General features: G+C 40.1%; 1 protein-coding gene across 1 annotated transcript in view; it reads left to right on the top strand.

The window, feature by feature from the left end:
• The window catches only part of RAMP3 (receptor activity modifying protein 3), an 84729-nt gene that overhangs the window by 42792 nt on the left and 14065 nt on the right, over positions 1-27872 (top strand). Inside the window, exon 2 of the mRNA XM_089532498.1 lies at positions 19378-19507. Coding sequence (XP_089388624.1) covers positions 19378-19507 — 130 coding nt within the window. The remainder of the gene's footprint in view (positions 1-19377; positions 19508-27872) is intronic.

The following is a 27872-nucleotide window of genomic DNA, read 5'->3' as shown; positions in this document are numbered from 1 at the left end:
GTTAAAACTTCTTGACTTGAGATTTCCTTTAAAGGTTCTTAACTTTATATTGTTTTTAAAGTCAAGGCAAATAGGCTTAAAGGCATTGAATGTAGTTGATAGCAATGTTGTTGATAGTTGCTGAAAGCAGTCATATGCCTGCCCAAAGAATGACTCATTTAAAAAAAACTCAGAACATTCACTGCCCCCCCATCAGTGCCACAACAAGAGCTGAAGCTGTGGAATTTTTGTCTTTTTCTTAAGGAGGCCTAACATCTGTTCCTCATGTAATTTGGTCCACCTATAAAATATGTCACATAGAAAATGAATATCTTGTTTTCATGTGAGAGTTCTGGTGATAGCATAAATCATGAGAATGACTCAAAGTGCTCAGTACACCAGAGCCTAGAAATGTAATTATTGCTTGTACATAATTGCATGGCAGAAATCCTCCATTTATGTGCAAATGAATCTCTAACTGACATTGGTAATGAATTCTGCTTAAGGGCAATAAAGATGGTAATATTGTTTGCAGTAAAAAGACTGGCATAGATACTTAATGACAGGTTGCCCATATCATTAGAAAGGGAGAGGCACTTGCCTCTGGCAGAAGATTTTGGATCTCATGAAAGTCCAGTTATTTAATTTGTAATTTGTTAATTGTTTTTTTTTTAAGTTACAAGTGGCAGGGAGAAATACTTTGGACAAAATAACTAGGCTGCCCTTGATACTATGTACCTTGACTTGTAGGGAGAAAAGGAAGTACACAATTTACTGTTTTGTCTCAGGAAGTGAAATTACCGTAGGCTGAGCCTGTTAGACCAGCAGGATTTTTGTCCTGAATGTGTGTCAAAATTTAAAGTTAATGGAATGGTAGCTCTGTATATACAGCTCACCAATCTGTCATATGCTACGTAATGGTGATTAAGATCTGCAAGGCAGATACACATAAGTGTTCACAAGATTTACTCCTTAGGTTTTTCTACAAATGATATCAAAGTACCGTATTTTCCGGTGTATAAGACGACTGGGCATATAAGACGAACCCCAACTTTTCCAGTTAAAATATAGAGTTTGGGATATACTCGCCGTATAAGACTACCCCTCTTCCAACGCACACCAAATAAAAATTAAAAAACATCAGATTTGATTTCAATATGGTAATTTTAATTCAAATGCTTATGACATGCAGGTACTTAGCAGGAAACCTTGTTGTATACAAAGTCTGCTTGGACTGGTCAGCTCTCCCTGCATGCCCAGCCCTCCCTGTCTCCAAGATTTTCTTCTACTGTACTTGTACAGCACCGCCCTTGCTGCTTTCATACAGTCACCACATATGGAGGGTGTGCGGCCGCGGATGTTTTTGAGCTCCCCCCACCATATGCGGCAACCGCAGATTTTCCAGTCTGGCTCAGAAGTTTCAGCCATATAAGATGATACCCGGCGTATAAGACGACCCCTGACTTTTGAGAAAATTTTCCTGGGTTAAAAAGTAGTCTTAAATGCCAGAAAATACTGTACCTTATTGCACCTTTCTGCATTGTTGTGTGTCCTACCTCTTTCAGATGGAGGTAGGAGATTGGTTGCCATGGTAAAGGATGCCTATGCAGCACGGGAGTTCAGGGCTGATCGAAGACATTTTCTGCCCCAGGTACTGTAGTAGATAGCACACATTCCAAGTCAAACACATATTATGCAAGGCACCATCTCTCTTTGTACAAAGCCTTGGATTAATTTCTTAGCTTTGCTAAATTACCTCCAGTGGATTTGAAATTGTAGCAGAAAATACGAGAGCAGAAAAACAGTTTGGTATGAATAGTGTGTGTGTCTGTGAACTTAGATCTCACCAATTAATGTATACATAGCAATCTGTTTTCAAGACTCCTTTCACACTACACAGTTATAACACTATGATTCCATTTTAAGTGACATGGCAACATTCTATGAAATCCTGAGATTTGCAGTTGAGAGAGGGGAATTTAGGGGTACAGTGTGCCCTTGTTTTACGCGAGGATCTGTTCTGGACACCACGCGTAAAGCAAATAGCGCATATGCTCGAGCCCCATTGACAATGATGGGGTTTGTGCATGCGGTGCGCACGCCATTTTGTTTCTGCATGTAAAAGCCATATGACGCGGGCGACCTGTATTTAGATATCTGAGCTAAACAGTTCTGGCAGCTCACCTAATTACAAATCACAGAATTCCATAGGATGCAGCCATAGCACTTAAATTGGGCTTAAAATGCTGTAACTGTGTAGTGCAAAAGAGCCCCAATAGAAGCTTACAAATAAGGGGCACAAGGGCAGCAACATTTCATGCTTTTATGTTCCTAGCAGTGGTACTAAACATGGAGATTCAAAATTTATCTTATGTAGCAGATAGCTGGAGCATTCACAGGCAGTACTGGCACAGAATAAATAGGAAATAATTGAGGTAGGTTAAGCTGTGAGAAAACTGAGGATGGGAGAAGCAAAGATATGATGAGATTTATCTCTCTTTTTGGTAATCATGCAGTTATATAACAATTTTAATGCATTCATCTCTTGCTTGTGCTTGTTTAATATTATTGTCCCTCCAATCAGCTAAGTAACATTGTGTAATGATAGTAGTGAGACAGTCCACATTGTTGCTCCTCCTCCTCCTCCATCTTCTCCCGTTCCTCCTCCTTTATGTATTTAATCAATGTAACATTTGGCCTTTTTGTATTTTCTTTTTTAAAAATTTTAAATTTTTAATATTAAAACAAAATTTAACACAATGTTTTGAAGACGGATTGTACAAAATCTGCACTTAAATAATCAATTACCATCACAGTTAATAATAATAATAATAATACATTTTATTTATAGACCGCTATTCCGCAATGATCATAGCGGTGTACAGTAAAAATTACAATACAATGCAATACAAAATACAAGGTGACAGTTAAAAGAGGGAGGAGCCTCTTCCTTCAGGCTGTCCCTGATGGAGCTGGGTCTGCCTGATCGCTCCCTCTGAGGCCAAGATGACAGTTAAAAGAGGGAGGAGCCTCTTCCTTCAGGCTGTCCCTGATGGAGCTGGGTCTGCCTGATCGCTCCCTCTGAGGCCAAGATGACAGTTAAAAGAGGGAGGAGCCTCTTCCTTCAGGCTGTCCCTGATGGAGCTGGGTCTGCCTGATCGCTCCCTCTGAGGCCAAGATGACAGTTAAAAGAGGGAGGAGCCTCTTCCTTCAGGCTGTCCCTGATGGAGCTGGGTCTGCCTGATCGCTCCCTCTTTACATTCCAGTTCTTTTTTTTCCTGAACTTTGTCAAACTTCCTTGATCACTGAAATCTTCCTATATAAACTTACTTTAATATACTGAATTCTTAACTAATCTTTTTACACTACCATTGAATTCTTAATCTTAAATACTATACTTTTGTGCCAACAGTTGATTGTTAATAATTATTTCCCCACATCTGCTACTATTTGTGGTGTACTTTATAGATATCTCCTCAGATCTGGTATATTTACTTAATAGTTCCTAAATAGTTCTAAATTATTACTATATTATGTAATTCTTTACTTCGGACTTGTTTCCTTATTTAATTTTACTGTTCTATATGTTTTCTTTTTTTCTAGCTTTTATACTATCTAATTTAACCTATAATTGTTCTTAAGCATTTAAGATTCCCAGTCCCTAAGTCCGTGATGGCGAACCTATGGCACGCGTGCCAGCGTGGGCACTCCAAGCCCTGTCCGCGGGCACAGAAGGTGGGCGGGGCATGTGGCGCGGGCCGGGCTCACCAGGCCCAGTGCCGCCGGGGAGCGCTCTGGAGGGCCGAGGGGAGAAGGCCAAGGCACGCTGGCCCTGGCTGGAACCACGCCGTTACTTGCCTGGCCCAGCTCCCTACGGAGGAGCTTCTTTACCTGCTGAATATGCTGCTGCTGTTGCCTCCATGGCAGGAGAACAGCAAGAGCAGCAAAAACAACAGCAGCTCTTCCTCCGCACAGAGAGAGAGAGAGAGAGAGAGAGATGGAGGCAAATTCCGGGGCCAGCCCAGTAGAGCAACGGGAGGAAGAGGAGGAAGGCAGAGAAAAAACAGAGGAGAAAGAAGGAAGGGAAACCCCTGCCTTTCCCTTGCTTCTCCTCTTTCTCCTCTGTTTTCCCCTTGCTTTCCTCTTCCTTGCAGCCTCCTCTCCTCTTCTCTCCCCAGAGTTTGCCTCCAACTCTCTCCTTCTCTCTCTCTCCTCCTCTCTCTCTGTCTCACACACACATAAGCTCTGGCCCCACTTTTCTTTACCTCCCCTTCCCCTCCTTTGAGTAAGAGTAGGAGAGAGGAGGCAGCCACATGGTTGTTGTTGCTGTTGTGTGCGCCTCCATTTCCAACTTATGGAGACCTTGAGGCAAAACTATCATGGGGCTTTCAGGCCCAAAGCACACTTTGCAGAAATAACCCACTTTGAGGCCGCTTTAACTGCCTTAACTCAGTGCTATGGAATCCTGGGAATTGTAATTTATTGTGGCACCAGAGCTCCCTGACAGAGGCTAAATGTCTCACAAAACTACAGTTCCCAGAATTCCCTAACTTTGAGCCAGGACAGTTAAAGCTGTCTTAAACTGGATTATTTCTGCTTTATGTTTTGGGCCTCAGAGGGGATTTTTTTGCCTTTGCCATTGTCTTCTCCTGAGGCTGAGAGAGTGTGATTTTCCCAAGAGGAAAATGGCCAAGTGGGGATTTAAACTACCAGGCTCCGCCTCCCTCTTCAGCTCTCCTTCAGGGGCAGAGAGGGTTGTTGTTGTTGTTATTGTTGTTGTTGTGGGCCTTCAAGTAGTTCTGGATGGCCATCTGTCGGGGATGCTTTGATTGTGATTTCCTGCATGGCAGGGGGTTGGACTGGATGGCCCTTGTGGTCTCTTCCAACTCTTATGATTCTATGATTCTATGACAATGGCAACTCTAAGGTGAACCTATCATGGAGTTTCCTTGGCAAAGTTTTTCAGAGAAGGTTCATCATGATCCCTCCTGAGGCTGAGAGAGTGTGGCTTGCCCAAGATCACCAAGTAGGTTTCCATGGATGAGCAGGGCTTTAAACTCTGGTCTCCAGGCACACAACTCAAACCACTGAACCATGCTGCCTCTCTGTATCTTCTGTGCTTTTAAAATGCTTGTTGTATGCCTGCAAGTCGTTTCCAATTTATATCTATATGTATATATCTGTGGGTGGGTGTGCATGTGTAGGTGTGTGTGGGTGAGAGAGAGAGAGAGAGAGAGAGTGATATATATATATATATATATATATATATATATATGGGTGTGGATGTATGTGTGTTTCTGTGTATGTATATGTGGGCATAAATGTGTGAGTGTATATATGAGTGAGTAGGTGTGTGTGTGTGTATGGGGCCGACTCTGCGCACTACGCCTAAGGGGGAGATGTAAAGGGTTGTTGTTGTTATGTAGTTGTGTGCCTCCACTCTCCTCCCCCTCCAGCTCTCTGTTGGTGGTGAGGAGGTTGTTGTTATTGTTGCTGCTGCTGCTGTACACCTTCACTCTATTTCCAAACCTGGCACAAAGTTTTCTTGGCGAGTTTCTCCAAAGGAAGTTTGCCAGTGTCTCCCTCTGAGGCTGAGAGAGTGTGATTTTCCCAAGGTCTCCCAGTGGGTTTCATGGGGTTTCCTTGGAGAGAGTTATATATAAATAGATGTGTGGGTGTATAAATGTGTGTGTGTGTGTGTGTGTGTGTATACATGTGTGGATGTGTATATGTGTGGATGGGTATAAATGTGTGTGTGTAAATAGTGGGTGGGTATATATGTGTGTGTATTTTTGTGTGGGTGTGTTTGTATACATACATATACATACATACACGCACACACGCACACACACACACACACACACACACACACACACATATATATATATATATGGGGGCAGACTCTGCCCCACTACGTCCAAGGGGGAGCTGTAAAGGGTTGTTGTTGTTATGTAGTTGTGTGCCTTCAAGTCCTTTCTGACCTATGTGGCAACCCTATAGTGGGGTTTTCTTGGCCATTTTCTTTAGAAGAGGTTTGTCCTTGCCATCTCTTGCGGCTCAGAGAGTGTGAGCCAGTGGGTTTCCATAGCCAAGCTGGGATGAGAACCCTGATCTACAAAGTTATCCAATGGTCAAACCACTATGCTGGTTCCTTTTTATCATCCCCTATTCTACATTGTAGAAATAATCCAGTGTGACACCAATTTTTAAGTGGTGTAGTTCCATTCTATGGAGTGCTGGGATTTGTAGTTTTACTTCACCTTCTCTGCAAAAGAGTGCTGGTGCCTCATAGAACTACTAATCTCAGGATTCTGTAGGATGGAGCCATGGCAGTTAAAGTGGTCTCAAACAACGCTACTTCTACAGTGTAGTTGCAGCCTAAATTAGAGCCACTGAATCGGTGGAATCCTACTTGTTCATTCGCTATTCATTCAGCAATTGATTGAATGTTTTTTTCCTTAGTTGGGAATAACCAACAGGAATTTATTTATTTGTATTTTATTTGGTTTATATGTGGCTTTTTTGTCCAAGAGGCTGTCCAAAAGATCCCCGATTTTGAGCAGGATTGTGGTTGTTTCTGATTTACTGTGATCTAAGGGTTTCCTTGACAAGGTTTTATAAGTATTTTTCTCCCTTTTTGCTGAGGCTGAGAGAGTGTGACTTGCCTCTATTTTTGTGTGCTTTCAAGTCTTTCCCAACTTAGGGCAACCCTGATTTTCTTCACATGAGGTTTGGGTTTGCTGAAGGCTGAGAGACTGTGAGTTGTGTGTGTGGTGCCTACAAGTTGCTTCCAATTTATGGCGACTCTAAGCAGAAAATATTATGGGGTTTTCCTGGCAAATTTCATCACAGGGATTTGTTATTGCTAGTCTGAGGCTGAGAGAGTGTGCCTTGGGTTTTTACCTGGAAGTCCCAGCCCCAGAAGGCAGAGGTCCTGCTCCCTAGAGGGCAGATGCCCCTCCCCAGAAGCCTTGCCCCCAGAGGGAGGAAGTCCTGCCCCCAGAGGGAGGATGTTCCGCCCCCCAGAGGGAGGAAGTCCCACCCCTGGCACCCAGTGCCCCCCAGTGAAGAGATATCTTTGAGTTTGGGCACTCAGTTTCAAAAAGGTTTGCCATCACTGCCCTAAGTAGTTCTCTCTTTTTTTCTTGTTGCATATATTCCTTCCATATTTTCCATTCATTGTGGAATTCTTCTAGTGATCAATTTTTCACCAGATACGACAATTTGCCCATTTCGTACAGATCCATCATCTTTACTCGCCATTCCTCCATTGTGGGACATTCTTCTTTCTTCCAGTATCTGGCGAACACTGTTCTTGCCGCTATTAATGTTAATAATAAAATCCTTTCTCTTTTCCTTTCTGGCTTTTTCATACACAATGTATTCAAACAATATCAAATTTGGTATCAATATTAATCAGATCAGTAGTAAGTAAGTAAGTAAGTAAGTAAAATTTTTATTCGGTCATTGACCAATACAAAAATTGACAATATAACAATTACATAGTACAGTTATTTAAAAAAATTGTCTATACAATTTCAGATACAATTTTCAGATCAGTAGTAATGATGATGAGTATGACAATTGTAAAACAATAACAGAAACATGAATTTGTGAATGACTCGGGTATTGTGGTTTGAGTGTAGGACTTAGGGCCAGAGCAGATGGGCAGGAAAAAATGTCTCAGTCCTTCTTTTTCTGAAAGTCGGTTGAAACCCTGCTGTCTCCATGGCCTGCTGCCAAGGTGGGGTGAACACCCAGGGGAAGAGTGTACAGTGTGGCATCAAGCTGTGCTGCTGAGTAAATTTTTTGCCACCTCCCCACCATGCATGTGCACTGTCTCTCCAACACACAACCTGCAACCTCCCATGCCCCACCCAGATGCCATTCTTTTAGATGACCACTTCTTTGATCAGTCACACAGTTGCACGTGTGATGCTCTGCCGGTACAGGGCATCAGTTCATTGGTGTGCGAGCAATACATTGTCAAAGCACAATCATGGAGGCTGCCCCTATATGCCACTTTCACCCGATGCCCCCCTATTGGACTGTCTGTTTTGTGTATGTTGTAATTACAGGCATTAGAGTTGTCACACTTTCATTTTTTTGCTGCACTGGCACCGGACTGTTTATATGCAGGTGCGAAGATGCACATTTTCCCTGCTAAGCTGGAGTATCTTGGCTTCTTTTTTCTCTGGTGTTTAGCCCCAGAGCCCAGCTTTGTTTCAGTTTCCACCCGCTTTCAAGGCATCATATAAGCCTCCTGCCTTCAAAGTGGCTGGAGGCCATTTTATTTTGCCCATCTGTTTCACCCCTAAGATTCTGGGAGGTTTGTGTTGGAATCCCTGCCTAGATGTGAAAACCCACAGTGTGACACTGGAGAAGAGGAAGGCAGTGGCAAACCTTTGCTGAATAAATCATTCCAAGAAAACCCTATGACAATGCCACTATAAAACATAGTTCACTTGAAGACATGTAACAACAAAATATGAGATTAAAAGTGCCAAATGCTAATTTCCTAAATTGTATTTCATACAGTTTCCTCATAAAGAAGTGCCATTCACCCTTTTATGATTACCAAAAGCATTTCTATTGAGCCTATGGGAATATGAAATAGCATTCCTGTTCTGCTGGGCTTTAGCCTGCCTTTCTTTTCTATGCTCTTCATGGCTATTCTCCACACCTACACAGCCGGTAGTACAGTCAGCTGCTCATAGAGCTGGATTTCAGCACAGTGGATGGGCTGCTGCTTCCTCTCAAACCTCTGCAGGGGCAGAAGGATGGATGGAAAATTCTCAGTTGGAACTACACTCAAGTATGATGGAGACATGCCTGATTGATGTTAGTTTTCCCTTTGATGGCCTTCGCCTCTTTCATTGCTGCCTTATGCTTCTTATCTTTGCTTCAAATTGTTGTTGATGACATAATGTTCGCTGATATCCACTTTAGGTTTCTCCAGCTATATACAAAAGATATGCAAGACGCCTGTTGAGTGCCACCAATAAAATGTAACTCACACCTGCCATGTTAATTCATGCTATTTCAGAGTAAAGTTATTGCCCAGATTCTCTATAGTTCTGCTGTATGGGGATGGGATGACTCTCAGGTGTCTAAGTTGGAATCCCTCCAAAATACTTTTCTTAAGAAACCGTTAAGACTTCCTCTGGGTACTCCAGCAGCTTTGGTTTGAGCAGAGGTTGGTTTTCCATACATTAGATCTTGCATTCATTTTATTTTATTTAATTATTGGAGAATTGTAAAAGATACCTCAGTTAGGGTTTTCCCCAAGTTATGTTTTTAACAGCTATCTAACTGCAAAGTTTGGAATACAAGATATCACAAGTTGCTTGAACTGTATCCTGTTCCACCTGACAGTCTTCTTATCTTGAATTCTAAAGAGAAGCTTTGTGAATACATCTTTCATCATGGTGTTCACTTGGACAGACATGCTATTAAAAATTCTAAATTTTCCAAATGGGATAAATTCTATAAACTTGACCATCAAACTGCTGTTTATTTGACAAAGCTCACCTTCCCAAAACTTAGGCAAGCTTTTCAAGCCATTTGTTTCCAAAGCATACCTACAGCTGTGATTGATGGCAGGTATTCACACACCCCTTTGGCCCTCTGCCTATGAATTTGTGGGGCCCCAGAAATTGAGAATCTGCCTCATTGTTTTCTTTTTCATTATATTCTGAACCTAGAGCCTAATTTCTAAGATCTACTCTTAGATTCTAATACTGTTTCAGAATTTTTTTTTTATTTCCTGTCTGATATTGACTCTATGGTAACTTGCCAGGTTTCTCTTTTTTACCTGGCAGCAATGACAACTCAGGCAAGATATATTGCCAATATTGCTATTAATTGCTCTGGGGATGCTCTCATTTAATTGTAGTTTTATTGTCTATATTTTAACTGAATTGAATTTTAAATCTTTTACATGTAAGATTATTATGTAATTTATTTTATGTTGTACTTTTCAAATTGTTGTTGATGACATAATGTTCGCTGATATCCACTTTAGATACCATTTCCCCCTCATTTTGCACAGAATTAGTCCAGAACTGCAAAAAGTCTCAATATGCAGTTTTTCAAAACCATTTATTTTTTACCGTTGTTCAAATATTTGCAAATATTTTTTCTCTTTCTAGCATCAGGTGAGCACCAGCAGCCTGGGTAGGACAATAGTCCAGACAAGAGCACAACATTGTAATGGCAAGCCATTCTTTTAATCTGTCTCAAGTGCTACTTGGGTGGGGTTTCTCAAGTGTATTAAAGAGCAATTAGAAAAATGCTTATTTCCTGCCTCCAGTGGCCCATTTAAGAATGCATTTCTTCACTACTTAGTAGTCAAAAGAGTGCTGAATGGGTGTATTGAACAAGGGCCAAAGAACACAATGCAATGTTGGAAGCATTAGGAAGAATTAAAAGATGGTCAACCATGGTGCTCTTTTTAGCATGCAGCAGCAAGGAAAAAAATTCCTAAAGAGGTGCACACAGTCTTGTGCAGACCTCTTTACATATTCCTCTTTTACTGGGTGCTGTGGAACAACAACTTCACTGCTTTTAGCACTGCTGCAGTCCCTGACTTTTGGTTTCCTCAATTTTGGCTTCCTTATTCCCTAACTGACGCTTGTGGGTAGGAGGATCCAAAATGGTGACAAACTAACAGCATCCAAAATAACTTCATAATTCATGACTGCCCTTTCCCCCTCTGAATTAGTTTTTACAGTTTAAAATGTCACCCAAGGGCAAGAAAAGAACTCAGATCAGCCATCATAATGATATTGGGTCCTGCAAATCTAATAAAGCAGGGAAACAGATGAAGAATGATTGTTACTTACCTACCACAAAGACTACACAAAGCATGAGTAATAGATTTACAGCTGTAGAGCCCTTTTCACTTACCTGGAATATGTTTCAGTTCTGGGCACCACAATTAAAAAATGATGTTGACAAGATGGAGCGTGTCTGGAGGAGGGTGACTAAAATGGTGAAAGGTCTGGAAGTCATGCCCTATGAGGAGAGGCTTAGGGAGCTGGGTATATTTAGACTGGAGAAAAGAAGGTTAAACGGTGACAGGATAACCCTGTTTAAATATTTGAAAGAATGTCATAATGAAGATGGAGCAAGTTTGTTTTCTGCATCTCCAGAGAATAGGACCCAGAACAGCAGATTCAAACTATATTGGTAGATGAAGAGAATGCTGTGGATATAGTATATCTTGATTTCAGTAAGGCCTTTGACAAGGTTTCCCATGACATTCTTGCAAATAAGCTTGTAAAATGTGGGCTAGACAAAGTAACTGTTAAATGGATCTGTAATTGGTTGACCGGCCGAACCCAAAGGGTGCTCAACAATGACTCCTTTTCATCCTGGAGAGAAGTGACCAGTGGGGTCCCACAGGGCTCTGTCCTGGGCCCAGTGTTATTCAACATCTTTATCAATGACCTGGGTGACAGAATTGGGAGCATACTTATCAAATTTGCAGATGACACCAAATTAGGTGGAATAGCAAATACTCCAGAGGACAGGATCAACATTCAAAATGATCTGAATAGACTAGAAAGCTGGGCCAAAGCTAACAAAATGAAATTCAACACAGAGAAATGTAAGGTACTGCACTTAGGGCAGAAAAATGAAATGCACAGATATAGGATGGGGGACACCTGGCTGAATGAAACTACATGTGAAAGGGATCTGGGAGTCCAAGTAGACCACAAGTTGAACAACAGTGCGATGCGGCAGCTGAAAAGGCTAACGCGATTTTAGGCTGCATCAATAAAAGTATAGTGTCTAGATCAAGAGTAGTAATAGTGCCACTGTATTCTGCTCTGGTCAGGCCCCACCTGGAATATTGTGTCCAGTTCTGGGCACCACAATTCAAAAAGGACATTGAGAAACCAAATAAAACAACCTTTGCTGGAAGTGATGAATGAGGTGAGAATTGGTAAGATACCCCAAACATGGACACAATCCAATACGATTTTGATACCTAAAGAAGGGAAGGATTTATTATGTCTAAAAAATTATAGACCCATTTCATTATTAAATTCGGATTACAAATTATTTGTTTCTGTATTGGCAGAAAGATTAAAAGTAATTCTAAAAGATTGGATACATCCTGATCAGAACGGTTTTCTCCCTAACAGGAAAATTAAAGATAATATTAGGAACATTCTAAATTTGATTGAGGTACATGAAAAAAAATTGATAAGAAATTGGCTGTGTGTTTCATCGATGCGGAAAAAGCTTTTGACAATATAGATTGGAAGTTCATGTTTGGGGTATTACAATGGTAAAAGCTGGACCTGGTTTTATAAAGATGATTCCAATAATATATGAAAAACAAGAGACCAAATTCTTGGTAAATGATGAGAAGACTAGAACCTGTGAGATATGTAAAGGGGTTAGACAAGGTTGTCCCTTGTCTCCACTCCTATTTATATTGGCTTTGGAACCCTTATTAATAAATATTAGAAAGAATCAATTGATTGAGGGGTATAAATATAAAGGGGAGGAATATAAACTTAGAGCATTTGCAGATGACTTGGTCTTAACAATAGCTAACCCTAAGGAAAGCTGTGAACAAATATTGAAAAGTTTAAAGAAATTTGGAAGGGTGTCGGGATACCGAGTTAATACTGATAAGACCAAATTATTAGCTATGAATTTAATAAAAGAAGAAAAATTATTTATAGAACAGAAGATGGGCTTTAAGTTTGAGAAAAAGATTAAATATCTGGGATGTAACTTGTCAGCCAAAAATTCGGACCTTTTTAGAAATAATTATGATAAAATCTGGGCATCGATTAAAAAAGAATTAGAAAGTTGGGACAGATTGAATTTATCTTGGATGGGGAGAATAGCCACAATTAAGATGATGGTCCTGCCAAAAATGATGTTTTTCTTTCAGACACTTCCGATAATAATAAATGACAAACCTTTTGTGAAATGGGAAAAAGATTTAAATAAATTCATTTGGAAAAATAAAAAAACAAGGATTAAAGTAAGAACAATACAAGATGCAGTGGGAAGAGGAGGTATGGCCTTGCCGAATCTGAAATGGTACTACTATGCTGCGGTGTTAGATTGGTTAGCAGACTGGATTAGATTAGATAAAAAAAGGACATTAAATTTAGAGAAAATGGATTTAAAATTTGGCCTCCATGCATATTTAATTTATGGGAAAACTAAATTAGACAGAAATTTTAATGATCATATTATACGTAAATCTTTGATTAGGGTATGGAATAGATATTAAAAAAATGGTGTCCGGTAATACCATTGTGGACCTTCCCCAATGAAGCCTTTTTTAATCTGGTGGTGATAAAAGAAAATATGTGGGTTACATATAATAAATTAACAACTTTGACGGAAGGAGAGAGAAGGATGAAAACACAGGATGAATTGGAAAGGGAAGATCTTAAATGTGATTGGTTTTCATATAGACAGTTTAAAGAAAGATTTATGATGGATAAGAAAATGGAAGATATAGGGGCGGCAGAACCACAATTAGAAAAAATTATATCAAATCCAAAAAAACAAATTGCAAAATTTTATAATCTAATTAGAGAGTTTGAATTGGAAGTAGAAATTATAAAGGATTATATGATTAAATGGCCCAAAGATTTAAAAGGAACTATTCAATTAGTTCAATGGGAAAGTGTGTGGAATGGGAGACTGAAAATAATACCCAGTTCGGAAGTTAAAGAAAACTTGTATAAATCAATGTATAGGTGGTACCTGACTCCTTTTAAATTATCCAAAATGTATAACCAAAGTAATATTTGTTGGAAGTGCAAAAGGGAAGTGGGAACGTATCTCCATTGTTGGTGGAACTGCCCCAAGATATATAATTTTTGGAAAGATGTCCATAATGAAATAAAGAAAATGGTGATAATTAAAGAAAAACCAAACCCTTTAATGTATCTTCTAAACATTACTGACTTGAATAAAGAGGAAGCATATAAGGAAAAAATACTATTTTACATGATAGTGGCCGCAAGAGCATCAATCGCTAAGAAGTGGAAGACGGAAGATCTACCCTCGATTGAAGAATGGCATTTAAAGGTGATGGAGTATTTTGAAATGGATAAGATAACTACTCTGACAGGGAAAGGTGCATTAGATGAGTTTAATAGAGACTGGGATCCATGGATTAAATATGTTTATAATAGGGGGTTTACAGTATGATGATAATGTTAAGTAAATCTTAATATGACCATTTACGCTCCGGAAGAGGAGAGAAGCTGGTAGGGTATAGAACCAGGGGTAAGCATGTGTGTCATTCTTATATAGGAGGTAGCTTATATCCTATGGTGTGTATATAGAACTTAAGTTTGGTTGATTAAGAGTTAGTTTTAATATTGTGCCAAAAGAGAAGGTAGAAGACGCGATCCTAAGGAAGTCTGGAAAGAAGATAGACGCAACAACAAGAAATTTGTATTATAATGTAATTTTTATTTTGTAAGTGTGGTAACAGTTCAATAAAAAAAATTTTAAACATTAAAAAAAGAGAAATACTGGGGGTGATCCCATGGTCAGGAATACTAAAAGAGAAGGGAGTTCAGGATGCAAGGGATTTTTTCAAAAGGGAGATACTAAGGCACAATTTTAAACAGTTCCAGTGAGGAAGAAAAATGGGAGGTGTCCCAAGAAACCAGGATGGATGACTAAGGAACTTTCAACGGAGCTAACTTTTAAATGGAACATATATAAGAAATGGAAAAATGGGGAAATCACCAAAGGGGAATTCAAAGAAATAGCTAGCTCGTGTAGGAGTAAAGTCAGAAAACCTAAAGCGCAGAATTAACTCAGGCTTGCTAGAGAGGTTAAGAACTATAAAAAGGGTTTTTTTTATATGTCTGAAAAAGGAAATGGTAGGGCCACTGCGTGGAGAAGATGGCAAAGTGCTAACAGAAGACAGAGAAAAGGCAGAATTAGGCAACACTTTCTTTGCCTCTGTGTTCTGAAAGAAGGAAAATGGTGCTCAACCTGAGGATCATGGAGTAGAGGACAGAAAAGGGAAATTTCAACACAGAATAAGCAAAGAGATAGTACAGGAATACCTTGTTAATCTAAATGAATATGTCTCTAGGACCAGATCTTCAAAAAGGGGAAAAAAAGAGAATCCTAACAATTATCATCCAGTTAGTCTGACATCAATACCACGAAAGATTCTAGAGCAGATCATTAAACAGAGAGTCTGTGAACATTTAGAAGGCAGTTCTATAATCACAAAGAGTCAACATGGGTTTCAGAGAACCAAATCATGCCAGACAAACCTGATCTCTTTCTTTGATAAAATTACCAGCTTGGTAGATGACAAAGTTTCCCATGACATTCTTGCAAACAAGCTTGTAAAATGTGGACTAGACAAGGTAACTGTTACATGGATTTGTAACTGGTTGACCGGCCGAACCCAAAGGGTGCTCAACAATGGCTTCTTTTCATCCTGGAGAGACGTGACCAGTGGGGTCCCACAGGGCTCTGTCCTGGGCCCAGTGTTATACAACATCTTTATCAATGACTTGGATGACAGAATTGGGAGCATACTTATCAAATTTGCAGATGACACCAAATTAGGAGGAATAGCTAATACTCCAGAGGACAGGATCAACATTCAAAATGATCTGAATAGACTAGAAAGCTGGGCCAAAGCTAACAAAATGAAATTCAATGCGAAGAAATGTAAGGTACTGCACTTAGGGTGGAAAAATGAAATGAACAGATATAGGATGGGGGACACCTGGCTGAATGAGATTACGTGTGAAAGGGATCTGGGAGTCCAAGTAGACCACAAGTTGAACATGAGTCAACAGTGCGATGCGGCGGCTAAAAAGGAAAATGCAATTTTAGGTTTCATCAATAAAAGCATAGTGTCTAGATCAAAAGAAGGAATAGTGCCACTGTATTCTGCTTTGGTCAGACCCCACCTGGAATACTGTGTCCAGTGCTGGGCTCTTGTGGTCTCTTCCAACTCTACGATTCTATGATTCTAAAATAAATATATAGGCATGCATTTGTATGCCACCCAACTCCACACTACACACTGAATGTCTACATGCAGTAAAACTGTTATATAATTTTAACATGCTTATCAATAGGTTATGAATAATAAACCAATTTTGGAATTTTTTAAAAAGTTAATATACAACTGTACAGAGTTTAAAACTCTCTGCTTCTCTTAGGGGTCATGCAAACAGAGGCTGCTCCCGCCCCGATTGGCACAGGATCACGGTGACTTGCATGGTCCCGATCTGGGATACCACTGCTGTCCCAAATGGGATGAGCAAAGAGCAGACTTTCCCCACTTTTTGTGGCTGGTTTTTCCTGGCTGGGTGCACTCTCTGCATGGCTTCTGGCTGTGTTTGAGGTGTGCATCGTCTAAACACCACGCCCTCAATGCAACCTGAAGGTGGCCCTTTTGACCTGTCTGCTTCAGGCCTTATAATCTAAGCGTTGCATTCTCTTGTAGTATGAGTGACAAAAAAGAATGCTAAATATTATCTGCAAGGCTAATTGAACTGAATTGTTTTATATGCTACAGGCAATCTTGTTCCCCTCATTCTTTATTAATTGACAACTGTTAGTGAATGCTTCACAGATGTGATATGCTGTGGTTTGTGGTGTTTAAAATAATGCACATTTATTGCTACAGCCAAAGACTGGGATTTTAATGGAACACATCTGTTAAAATGTGTCAGATTTTTTATTGTTTGAAGTGTTTCCTGAAGCCAGGTATAACTGATTTACTGGTCTTTTTTTACTTTTGTTAAAGTAAACAGAGTAGGGATTTAAGGCATGCAATGAGATGAAACATATTATCCTTGTGACATACTACAAAAGATTGTATCAGTACTGCTGAGAAAAAAAACACCACATGATCTGATTACATTGCTGTTCATTTGTCTCATTTCATTGGCTGCTGCTTTCAAGGAGTGAGTTGTCATGAACATTATTATATTTGTTGTTATGTACCATGTTTCAGGCTGCTCTGAGATATGAAGTCAGCTAAACAATTCTTTTAAAAAATTCTTTCTTTCTTTCTTTTTTTTTTAGAGAATGGAAAGAATATTTTAATAACAATTTGGCAAAAAAACCCCACAATTTTTGAACTAACAGGAAGGAAACTGAAAGATGAAGTGTATATGTATATGTATATGTGCATATATATATTTTAAAAATACTTTATTCATAATACAAAATACAAAATCTTGCAATCATAAAACAATGGTATAAAAAAGTTTCATGTCATTAAAAAATTTCCTTATTAAAATTTTACACAATTCAATTCGTTTAAAATAAATCTGACCATAAAGAACAATGGCGCTAGTTGGAGGAGAAACAGATGTAAAATTTGTATAAATGTAATCTATAAGAGGAGACTATTTTTCCTGAACAGTTCTTTGATTTTGTTGTTTTGAGTTATATTTCATATTATATGTTAAATTCTCCATAAGCCATTTATCCCAAACTCTTTTCCACCAGCTATCCAGGGATACAAGACCTGTTTTCCAATTATTAGCCACTTCTAGACGAGCTGCTGTCAGCAAAAAAAGATATCAACTTTCTGTTTTTTAAAGATTTATTACCTTTTGTGTATATTGAAAGTAACAAAAGAGCTGGGCAAAAAATTATTTTTTGTCTTGTAATTGAAGCAATTTGGTTGATCACATCATGCCAGAAGTGGGTAATTTTGGAACAGTATAACCACATATGGATATAAGTCCGTAAGACTGAACAACCTCTCCAACACAAAGGTGATACAGATTTTATCATCTGTGATTTCCTAACAGGAGTCAGATACCATTTATGTACTAGGTTTAAAAAGTTCTCTCTGGTTAAAGCTGATCTTGACTTCAGTACAGAAGATGACCAAATAGCCCACCAGTCTGATTCTGGAATTGGTATATTTAGTTCACTTTCCCACAATGTTTTGATAATATGGTATCTTGATATGAATTCAACAAAATGAGATGATATATTTGGGAGACTGAACCTTTACTATTTCCAACAGGATCATTGCATAAAATTTCGAAGGTAGTCATAGATCTCAATCTTTCCCCTTTCTTAAGTAAGCTAGAGGAAAAAGTTTTTATTTGCTTAAATTGAAACCATGAGATCGGTAATGGGTCTAGAGTTGATGCTAAATCTTCAACTGCTTTGAGTTTATTATTCTTAAAGAGATCTTTAATTTGATAAATCCCCTTTTCTTCCCAACCTTTATATTGCCAAAATTTATCCTCATGAAAAAAATTTGGATGATGTAAAAACAGACAATTAGGTGACAAATCTGGAGAGAGAATATCTTTCCATTTTTGCCAGATCTCAATGGTAGTTTTAAACCAAGGGTTGTTTAGCCCTTTAATCTCCTTTCCTGATACTTAAAAAAAAAAATTACTGTGGAAAGTGTGTACATCTATATTGAGTTCCATTTTTACCCATGAGATATTAATACTTTTTTTCATTAAAGGGATCGCCTGAGACAATGGAAAAGCTGTAAAATATAATTGAAGATCTGGTATGGCTACCCCCCCCCCCCATTTTTGAGGGGAGGAATCTGATAGATTGAGAGAAACTAGGTTTTTTATTATCAAAAATATATGTATTAATCTTTGCCACTTTTTAATTCTCAAAGTCAAAGGAGACATAGGTATCATTTGGAATAGAAAAAAAAGGTGTGGAACAATAAACATTTTCACAAGGGCAATTCTCCCTAAAATCGACAGGAATAGATGTTTCCATCCTTTTAATTTTGCAATAATCCAACTAGTAACATTTTTATAATCACATGGAATAAGTTGGTTAATATCGTTGGTCAAATATATACCCAGATATATAAAGCCCGATGGGTATAATTGTAAGTTTGTTAACTTTTGCAGTATGTTCTGCTGATCAGAAGGAATATTAAAACATAAAAGTTTAGATTTTGTATAATTAATTCGCAGACCTGCAAAATAGTCAAAAGAATCTAAAATAACTTTTAATTCCATAAAAGATTTATGAGGGTATTCTAAAAAGAGTAATATATCGTCTGCAAATAAATTTAATTTATGAATTTTGCCTCCGATCTTTGGACCTAATATATTAGGGTTACATCGAATGAAATTAGCTAGAGGTTCAATTGCAATGGCAAAAAGAAGTGGGGAGAGGGGACAGCCTTGTTTTGTCCCTCTTTGTATAGGGAAGGGCTTTCAGATTAGTTTATTGATGATAATAGTTGCTTGGGAGCCACTGTATAACGATGTCAAAACTTTAATAAATCCTGAAAAAAATTAAAAAATTCTTTCCTTCTATTAGTAATTTTGAAAAACACTTACTCTTTTCCAAACAATGATCAAGAGATCGCTAGTGTTTCTTTGTTGATTTGAAAGGACCTTTTTTTTTTTCTAGGTATACAACAAGGAATTGTCTGCAATGAATCCTTCATGTTGCAAAACTTGCCAGTATGTGGGAAATCCTTTGAAGAGATGATGCACAAGGTGGACTCCCAAAAATGGTGCAATCTAACAGAATTCATCCTGTAAGCTTCCCTCTTTTTTGGATGTAGAAATATTAACTATTGAGAACCATTATACTGTAGTCTTCTTAACCCGACTGGCCAATCTGAGACATGGCAGGGGGTTGGACTGGATGGCCCGTGCGGTCTCTTCCAACTCTATGATTCTATGAGGTCACAGATTATGTGACCCTTCTATGAGCATAGTCAGGTTAACACTTGTCTGCTGGGCTTTTCCCTTTTTCTTGATTCAGAACAGTGAAATCAAAAGCACTTTAAGGTATGGCATGTGTATTGTAGTATGTATTTGGACTTGTGCAGATTTGTGAAATATGTTGTTCACTGGAACTTAAAAAAGTAATGTTAAATTCCAATAGTCTCCAAACTAAACAAAATCTATCTAGTTGGATACTGGTCTCCTAGGCATTTTACATAAACACATGCTTGACAGCAAATGTTTAGAATAAGGTTGCGATTCCATGGCCACATACTTGTGAGCAAGACACATTAAACTCAGAGGAACTTGTTTCTGAGTAGACATACCTATTTTTGTGCTACTAGGCTTTAATTTAAATATGATTAGCATGGAATACAAGTTGATTATTCATGAATAGTTCTTTTAAATGTTACTACAGTGCACCCTTTTTTTTACACGGGGGATCCGTTCCAGACCCCCCGCGTAAAAAAATAATGTGTATGCTCGAGCCCCATTGAAAATAATGGGGCTTGTGCATGGCAAAGTGGCACATGTGCGCATGCGCGCACCCCATTATTCTTAATGGGATATGCTGCCCCGTGCACCCCGCACGCTCCTGCGGGCTCCCTAGTGGCTTTCCCCATTTCCGAAAGCCGTGTATGGTGCGTCCACGTATCACGTGGGCGCACTGTATTCTGTTTCTTCATCTTTGATGATAATAATAATAATAATAATAATAATAATAATAATAATAATTTATATTTCCTGCCTCTCCCTGCAGATTGAGGCAGGATTACAACATAAAATATAAATACACAAAAGTACAAAAGCATATTAAAACACATTATTTTTTTTATTCATTAAAGTACTTATACCCCGCCCTTCAGCTCTAAAGGCTGTCAGAGCGGCTTACAATTATTATTTTTAATTAGATGGTTCCCTGCCCTCAGGCTTACAATCTAAAAAGACACGACACAAAAGGAGAAGGGAATGGTGGTGGGAAAGGGGATGAGGTGCAGCAGTTCTTCTTTCCCTCTGAGGCCTGGACCAAGGCAGATGAACTGGAGGGAGGGCTCTGCTTCTTAGTTCAGGCCAGGCCTGATGTGTTAGGAAATGATATGTATGTGACCACAAGATAGAGCTGTAGCGGAACCTATTACAGTTCCAGTGGCAGTTGACACTTGCATTATGGAATGGTGATGCTGTCAGTCCTTCTGAGAGAGAGTGTCAGTTATGACAGTTGGTGTTAGAGTAACTGCCTCTCTGTTTTTGTTGTTATGGTTGTTTGGTTGGCAAAGTAACTTATTTATTGAAGTAACTTATTTATTAAAGCCCTCGTGTAGAGTGAAGGCTTGAAGTGCGCTTGTCATTATTTCTCAAGCTGGGAGCTTAAGGCCGTTTGCAGTGGTGAATGAATATTTTTCTTCTTGGCCTGAATACCGTTGCAGACATCTCTTCAGATTCCTTCTCCCCGGCGTCCTGTCGACGTGGTTCAACTCTGTATGTGGTCGTGGTGGACACAGCGCTTCTTTCCACGCCCTAACATGATGTAGCTGGCAGGCCTCACTCTCTCTCCAATGATGTAGATGGCAAAGGGAGGGCTCATCCGCTTACTTTAGGCCAGGCCTGATGAAGCTGCCAGGCCTCTCTTTCCCTCTGATGGCGTAGATGGTAAAGGGAGGGCTCATCTGCTTACTTTACACCAAACCCTATGGAGCTGGCAGGCCTCACTCTCCCCCTGATGATGTAGATGGCAAAGGGAGGGCTCATCCGCTTACTCTAGGCCAGGCCCGATGGAACTGGCAGGCCTCTCTCTCCCTAACCCTCCCACCGTTACAGATAATAAAATTCAATAGCAGTTAAAATAATTACATCAATAGCATAGCTTAAAACAAGAAGGAAAAAGTGATTAGGTTGAAGGCAGATGGGGCTATCTTTATTTGGGAGGTCAGTCTGGGAAGGACCGCCGGAAGAGATCCATCTTGACAGCCTTTTTAAAGGCATCTAAGGTGGTGATAAGACGGATCTCTTCTGGTTGGTTGTTCCACAGTTTAGAAGTGGCAGAAAAGAAGGTCCTGTGGAAAGTTGCACCAATCTGGTCTTCTGTGGCTGCAATAAGTTCTTCCCAGAGGATTTGAGAGTGCAGGGTAGATTATATAGGAAGAGGCATTCCTGCAAGTTGCCTGGACCCAAGTCATGTAGGGCTTTAAAGGTGATGACCACCACCTTCTACTGCACCTGGAAGCTAATTGGAAGCCAGTGCAGAGATTTTAGAACTGGTGTTATGTGGTTGAACCTGGATTTCCCAGCGACTAGTCTGGCTGCCATGTTTTGGATTAATTGAAGCTTCCAAATTTGGCAGAAGGGTAGCTCCATGTAAAGTGTGGTGCAGAAATCAAGACGAGAGGTTACCAGTGCATGTACCACCAGTTCTACATCCCCCTGGTCCAGGCAGGGTCGCAGCTGGTGTATCAACCAAAGTTGATAGCAAATGCTCCTGGTTGTCACAGCAAATGCTCCTGGTTGTCACATCTATTTGAGACGACAGCTGAAGGGACAAGTGCAAGAGCACTCTCAAGCTGCGAGCACAGTCCTTTATCGGATGTGTGACCCTGTCCAAGACTGGTTGGCAAATCTCCATCCCCGGATTTGGGGTTTCTATAGCGAGTACCTCAATTTTTCCAGGATTCAGTTTTACTATAGCTTGTTTTGTACAAATGTAATTTACACATCTCCATACTTTCAGACAAAGATGTCAAAATTTAAAACATACATTAATTTGAAACATACATTAATTTGAATCCAGCTACAATTCATGGGGCTGATTACAGTTGGTTGATTTTAAAAAATCATGACAATGGTATGTCACTTGCATGTAAGCATTCACAATGTGTAAAAAACTGAGTATTTAAATGCATTTATTTATTTATTTATTTATTTCCAGCCAAGGCTTCATGGTGAATTACAAAATATACATAAAACAAAGTTAATCTTTGAAAAATGGAGGTACTCGCTATAGGAACCCCAAAATTGTATTTACAGAAGTTAAAACAGTTTGAAATGCATTTAAGAGATAATTAAAAGACAGAGAGAAAACCAGAGCATACCACATTCAAAACACCTTTCTGCCTAAATAAAAAGCCAGCCAAAAGAAAACGGGGGGAGGGGGCAATCCAACGTCCCATGAAAGAGTATGTGAAAGCCTGGGAGCAGCCACTGAGAAGGCTCTCTCTTTGCCTCATGCAATGTGTCTGTGATGGTGATGGGGCAAAGAAAAAGCCCTGCCTTGAATGTTTTAAAATTTGGTCCAGCTTGTATATCTTACCTTTTATCTTACCTTTCTTTCTTCAGCAATATACAAGTGTAAACAATAACCTTTTCTTTATATCCTTCTCTGGATCGTCCGTAGGAGCAATTCACGGGATAATTTACCCCTGGTTTGTCAGCATACTTGGCAAGAATTCTAAGTCCAATGTTCTTTTTAGTTCAGTTCAGTTGGAATTGAAGCCTCAGGGACTTTCTGCAGTTTGGAGCCATAGGGATATGGAAATACACTTCCCTTAAATCCTTAAAAAGGATGTTGACAAGCTGGAGTGTGTCCAGAGGAGGGCAGCCAAAACGGTGAAGGGTCTGGAAACAGTGCTTTATGAGGAGAGACACAGGGAGCTGGGTATGATTAGCATGGAGAAAAGAAGGTTAAGAGGCTCTATTTAAATATTTGGTGTCATATTGAGGATGGAGCAAGCTTATTTTCTGCTACTCCAAAGACTAGGGCATGGAGCAATGGATTCAAATTACAGAATCATAGAATCATAGAGTTGGAAGAGACCACAAGGGCCATCCAATCCTACTTCCTGCCATGCAGGAACTCTCAATCAAAGCATACCTGATGGCCATCCAGACTCTACAGGAAAAGAGATTCCACCTTAACATTAGGAGGAACTTCCTGACAGTAATAGATGTTTAACAGTGGAACACATTCTTTTGGAGTGTAATGGAGTCCCCTCCTTTGAAGATAACTGTCATCCTTCAGCCTATGAGGGAGAGAATAGTCTGGCCCAGCTCCATCAGGGCTAGCCTGAAGAAAGAGGCTCCTCCCTCCATAACTGTCATCCTTCGGCCTATGAGGGAGAGAATAGGCTGGCCCAGCTCCATCAAGGGCTAGCCTGAAGATAGAGGCTCCTCCCTCCATAACTGTCATCCTTTGGCCTGCGAGGGAGTGAATAGGTTGGCCCAGCTCCTTCGGGGCTAGCCTGAAGAATAAGAGCCCTCCCTCTGGTCCATCTGCCTTGGTCCAGGCCTCAGAGGGAGAGAAGAAATGCTGGACCTGATCCCCTCCCCCCTCACCATTCCCTTGTCCTTTTGTGTCGTGTCTTTTAGATTGTAAGCCTGAGGGCAGGAAACCGTCTATTATCTCCTCTGTTGTAAGCCGCCCGGATTCCCATTGATTGGGCAGCATATAAATAAATCCAATTATTATTATTATTATTAGTATTAGTATTAGTATTATTAGTATTATTATTTTTAAACAGAGGCTGGATGACCATCTGTTGGGGGTCCTTTGATTCTGTGACCCTGCACTGCAGGTTGTTCGAGTTGGTAGTCCTTGTCTTTTCCAGCACTATGATTCTATGATATCTAAAACAATTGATTCCCTTATTGCTTTCTCTACATTTTGAAGAATGAAATTACCTTCCAAGCAAGTGAGAAATTTGCTAGACCTTAAATTCTTGGCTGAGTTTGACTTTAAGCAAATATCAGGATAGTTGATCCTTAGCATCACTACTACATTTCTCCTTTCTGAGTATGTCGTCATCTGTTTTAGAAAGTCATAATCCAATTCCTCAGTCTGACTGGGGTGTGCTTGGTAAACTCCTACAATAACATTATTGTTGTTTCCTCCCCCTTTAATTTTTATCCAGCTGTTCTCCACCTGGCTTCCAGATTTTACATCCTGGGTCTTTTCACAGCTGAAAACATTCCTGACATATAATGCTATTCCTTTCCTGTTTGGCCTATTTCTCCTTTAAAAAAATAAAATAAATATTAGCCATATGTTCAAGTAAACATAAAACATAAAACACAAAACATGAACATAGAAACATGGACATGAACATATTACCATCTTCATTATTTTATCTTTTCTATATCATCTTTCCTTCTTTTCTTTTCTTTTCTTTCTTTCCATTACAACCTCCCCTTTCTTTCCTTTTCTTTATTAATCTTTATCTTCCCTCTCTTCTCTTCTTTTATCTTCTCTTATCTTCCTTTCCTCTCCTTCTTTCCCTCCATCTCTCCACTAATTCACTCTCGTCCAGTTTCATTCTCTCTCCCTCTTAACTATCAACCCTTTCTCTTGCTCTTTCCCTACTCTCTCATTTTTACTTATTCACAGGCAGGTGATCCTGGTCAGTTGAAAGACAGATCTGGGAATAGGGATTCAGCCTGTGTTAGATGGGGTTACACTTCCCTTGAAGACTCAGGTTCGTAGTTTGGAGGTACTTCTGGGTTCAGCACTGAGCCCAGGTATCAGCGGTGACCAGGAGTGTCTTTGCACAGCTAAAACTTGTGCTCCAACTGTGCCCATTCCTGGAGAAGTCAGACCTGGCCATGGTGGTACATGCCTTGGTTACATCCTGTTTGGATTACTGTAATGCACTTTGCGTGGGGCTGCCTTTGAAAAATGCTCAGAAGCTTCAGCTGGTTTAAAGAGCTGCAGGCAGGCTATTAACTGGAACTGGCAACAGCATATAACTCCCTTGTTGCAACAGCTCCATTGGCTGCCAGTCTGTATCCAGGCACAATTCAAAGTGCTGGTTTTGACCTATAAAGCCCTATACAGCTTGGGTCCAGGCCATTTGAAGGACCGTATTTCCCTATATGAGCTCCCGAGAATATTAAGGTCATTGAGAGAGGCCCTTCTCTCTGTCCCATTACCCTTTCAGGCACATTTCGTGGGAAGAAGAGAAAGGGTCTTTTCAGTGGCTGCTCCCAAGCTCTGGAACTCTCTCCCTAGGGTGGCCAAGATGGCTCCATCCCTGCTGTCCTTCTGGTGGCAGGTAAAGACGTTTTTATGCCGCCAAGCTTTCACATGACATGGATGCTGTTTTGTTTTTATTTTAAAGCGTTTTAAACTTTAAAATTTAATAATGTAATGCTTTTAATTATTTGAACTGTTTAATTGTTTTTTAAACATGTATTTTGCCTGTTTTATACTATTTTACCTTGGACTGTTTTAGATTTGTAAGCCGCCTTGAGTCCCTGTACTGGGAAGAAAGCAGGATATAAATAATAATAATAATAATAATAATAATAATAATAATAATAATAATTCATCTTTCCAGAAAGTAGGTTACATTGGGGCGTGGTGGCGGTGATACTAGGGTTCCAGACTGCGCAGCAACTGCATGCATAATGCATAATGGCGGTGGCCTGATGGCGGCATCCCGTCCGCATGGCCACCACCATTTTTATGTAATGGACGCATAGCGTCTGCAAGTTGCAACATGGCTGTTATGTTACGAGTGTGCCATTGGCGTACTCGCGACGTAACCCAGGTGCCAGTAAAAAGAACTCGGAAAAACTGGGTTCTTTTATCTCTGGAGGGACGTTGCACAGTCTAGCGGCTGCGGCGTCCCTCTGAAGTTAAAATGGGCACCTGCACACCGCCGTTTTCGGGCAGTCTGTACCAGGCCATTATCTCTCAATTAGCAGTAGCCCATTATCTTTTATCTACATTTTGTTTGTTGTAAAACTCATTCCCTGTTGAACACTGTGGAATGTATAGCTAAAGGCTGATCGACCAGTACCACCTTGCCAGCTTTAGGGTATGTTGAGTATTTGTGCCTTGTTCATCTCCACCATTTCATAAAAGTCCCATTTCTAAAATGGCAAGGGTCCATGACAACATTAGATAGTAAATTGTGTTTTAAGCAGGTTGGAGGACTGGAATAAAAAAAATGCAATTCAATAGAAAAGATTTAGAACAGGATGTTTTCTTTAGGTGGAATATTTGTAGTCCTTGCAGGTGTGGGCTGGGAAGGAAAGAGTGAGCATTGGGACAATAACAGATCAACACTGGCTCCTTCATGTACATTGTCCAGAATCTTTAAGACTTCATTTACCCTCATGACAGAATTATCATCAGCTGCGCTATGTTAAATCCTTCTTCCTTTTGCTATAAATGTTATTCTGCTCACACCTGTGTTTATCTGCAAGGAGTAATGAATGGATGTGTTTATGACAATGAAGACTAATAATAATCATGGTGCAAAAATATATCTTGACTTTCAGTGACTTTGATCAAAAATGTTTGGGATGATGTGTCTGGCATTTAACAGTGGAAGTGTTTGCTTTTAAAAGAAACAATTATTCCTAGTAGCTAAAAAGCTCCATCAGTGTTGCAAAATTAAATTTTATGTTGACTGACTGTAATGTAGGAATAATGATTGAATTAGGATGCATAGTGAGTCCCATGTAGGAAAAAAGCCTTTTCAGACTGTCATTGGCCTGGTACATACCGGGCTTTACAGCACCCTTGTCACGTGCAAGGGTTGCCTGGGGGGGCGGAGCGACCACATGCCCCACAATCCTCGCATGTGACAAGGGCATAACAATGGTGGCACCCTGTTTACATGGGCGCCACACTGGTTACATAAGTGCCGCGCGGCATTTATGTAACCAGTGCACCAGTGGCGCACTTGTTACACTGCCATAATGGCAGAAAAAGAATCCGCTTTTGTGGAAAGTCGCAGTTTGGCAGCTGAGGCTTCCCTCCAGCAGAAAAATAGGCACCAGGAGGCCGCCCTTTTAAAGCGGTCTGTACCATGCCCTTCTCGTGCCGCAAATAGAGTGTCCTAAGCGCCCTCCAGAGGGGTGATGACATCAGGCATGCGCCGAACCATTAGGACATGGCGCGTGCATGACAGCATCGTCACGCGCTGCGTACGGATGGCACCCTCCATACATAGTAGGGCTGGGGAGCATGCAGTTGCTGCACACTCCCCAGCCCTACTTTTGGCCCCAGCACAGCGCTTCCGCGCCTTCTGTACTGAGCCTAGATTGCCACAGAAACGAAGCCAGGGAGAAAGGGACCGAGCAGTATGGAAAGGGGCGGCTGCGGACCACTCCTTTTCCGCGGTATGTACCGAGTCATAGTGGCTGTTCCCTGGAATGAGGAGGAAGAGATGGAAG

This window comes from Sceloporus occidentalis, unplaced genomic scaffold (genome assembly GCF_023333645.1).
Source record: "Sceloporus occidentalis isolate IW3139 unplaced genomic scaffold, rSceOcc1.0.p SCAF_7, whole genome shotgun sequence".
Classification (NCBI taxonomy): domain Eukaryota; kingdom Metazoa; phylum Chordata; class Lepidosauria; order Squamata; family Phrynosomatidae; genus Sceloporus; species Sceloporus occidentalis.
This window is presented reverse-complemented; position numbering and strand designations above follow the sequence as displayed.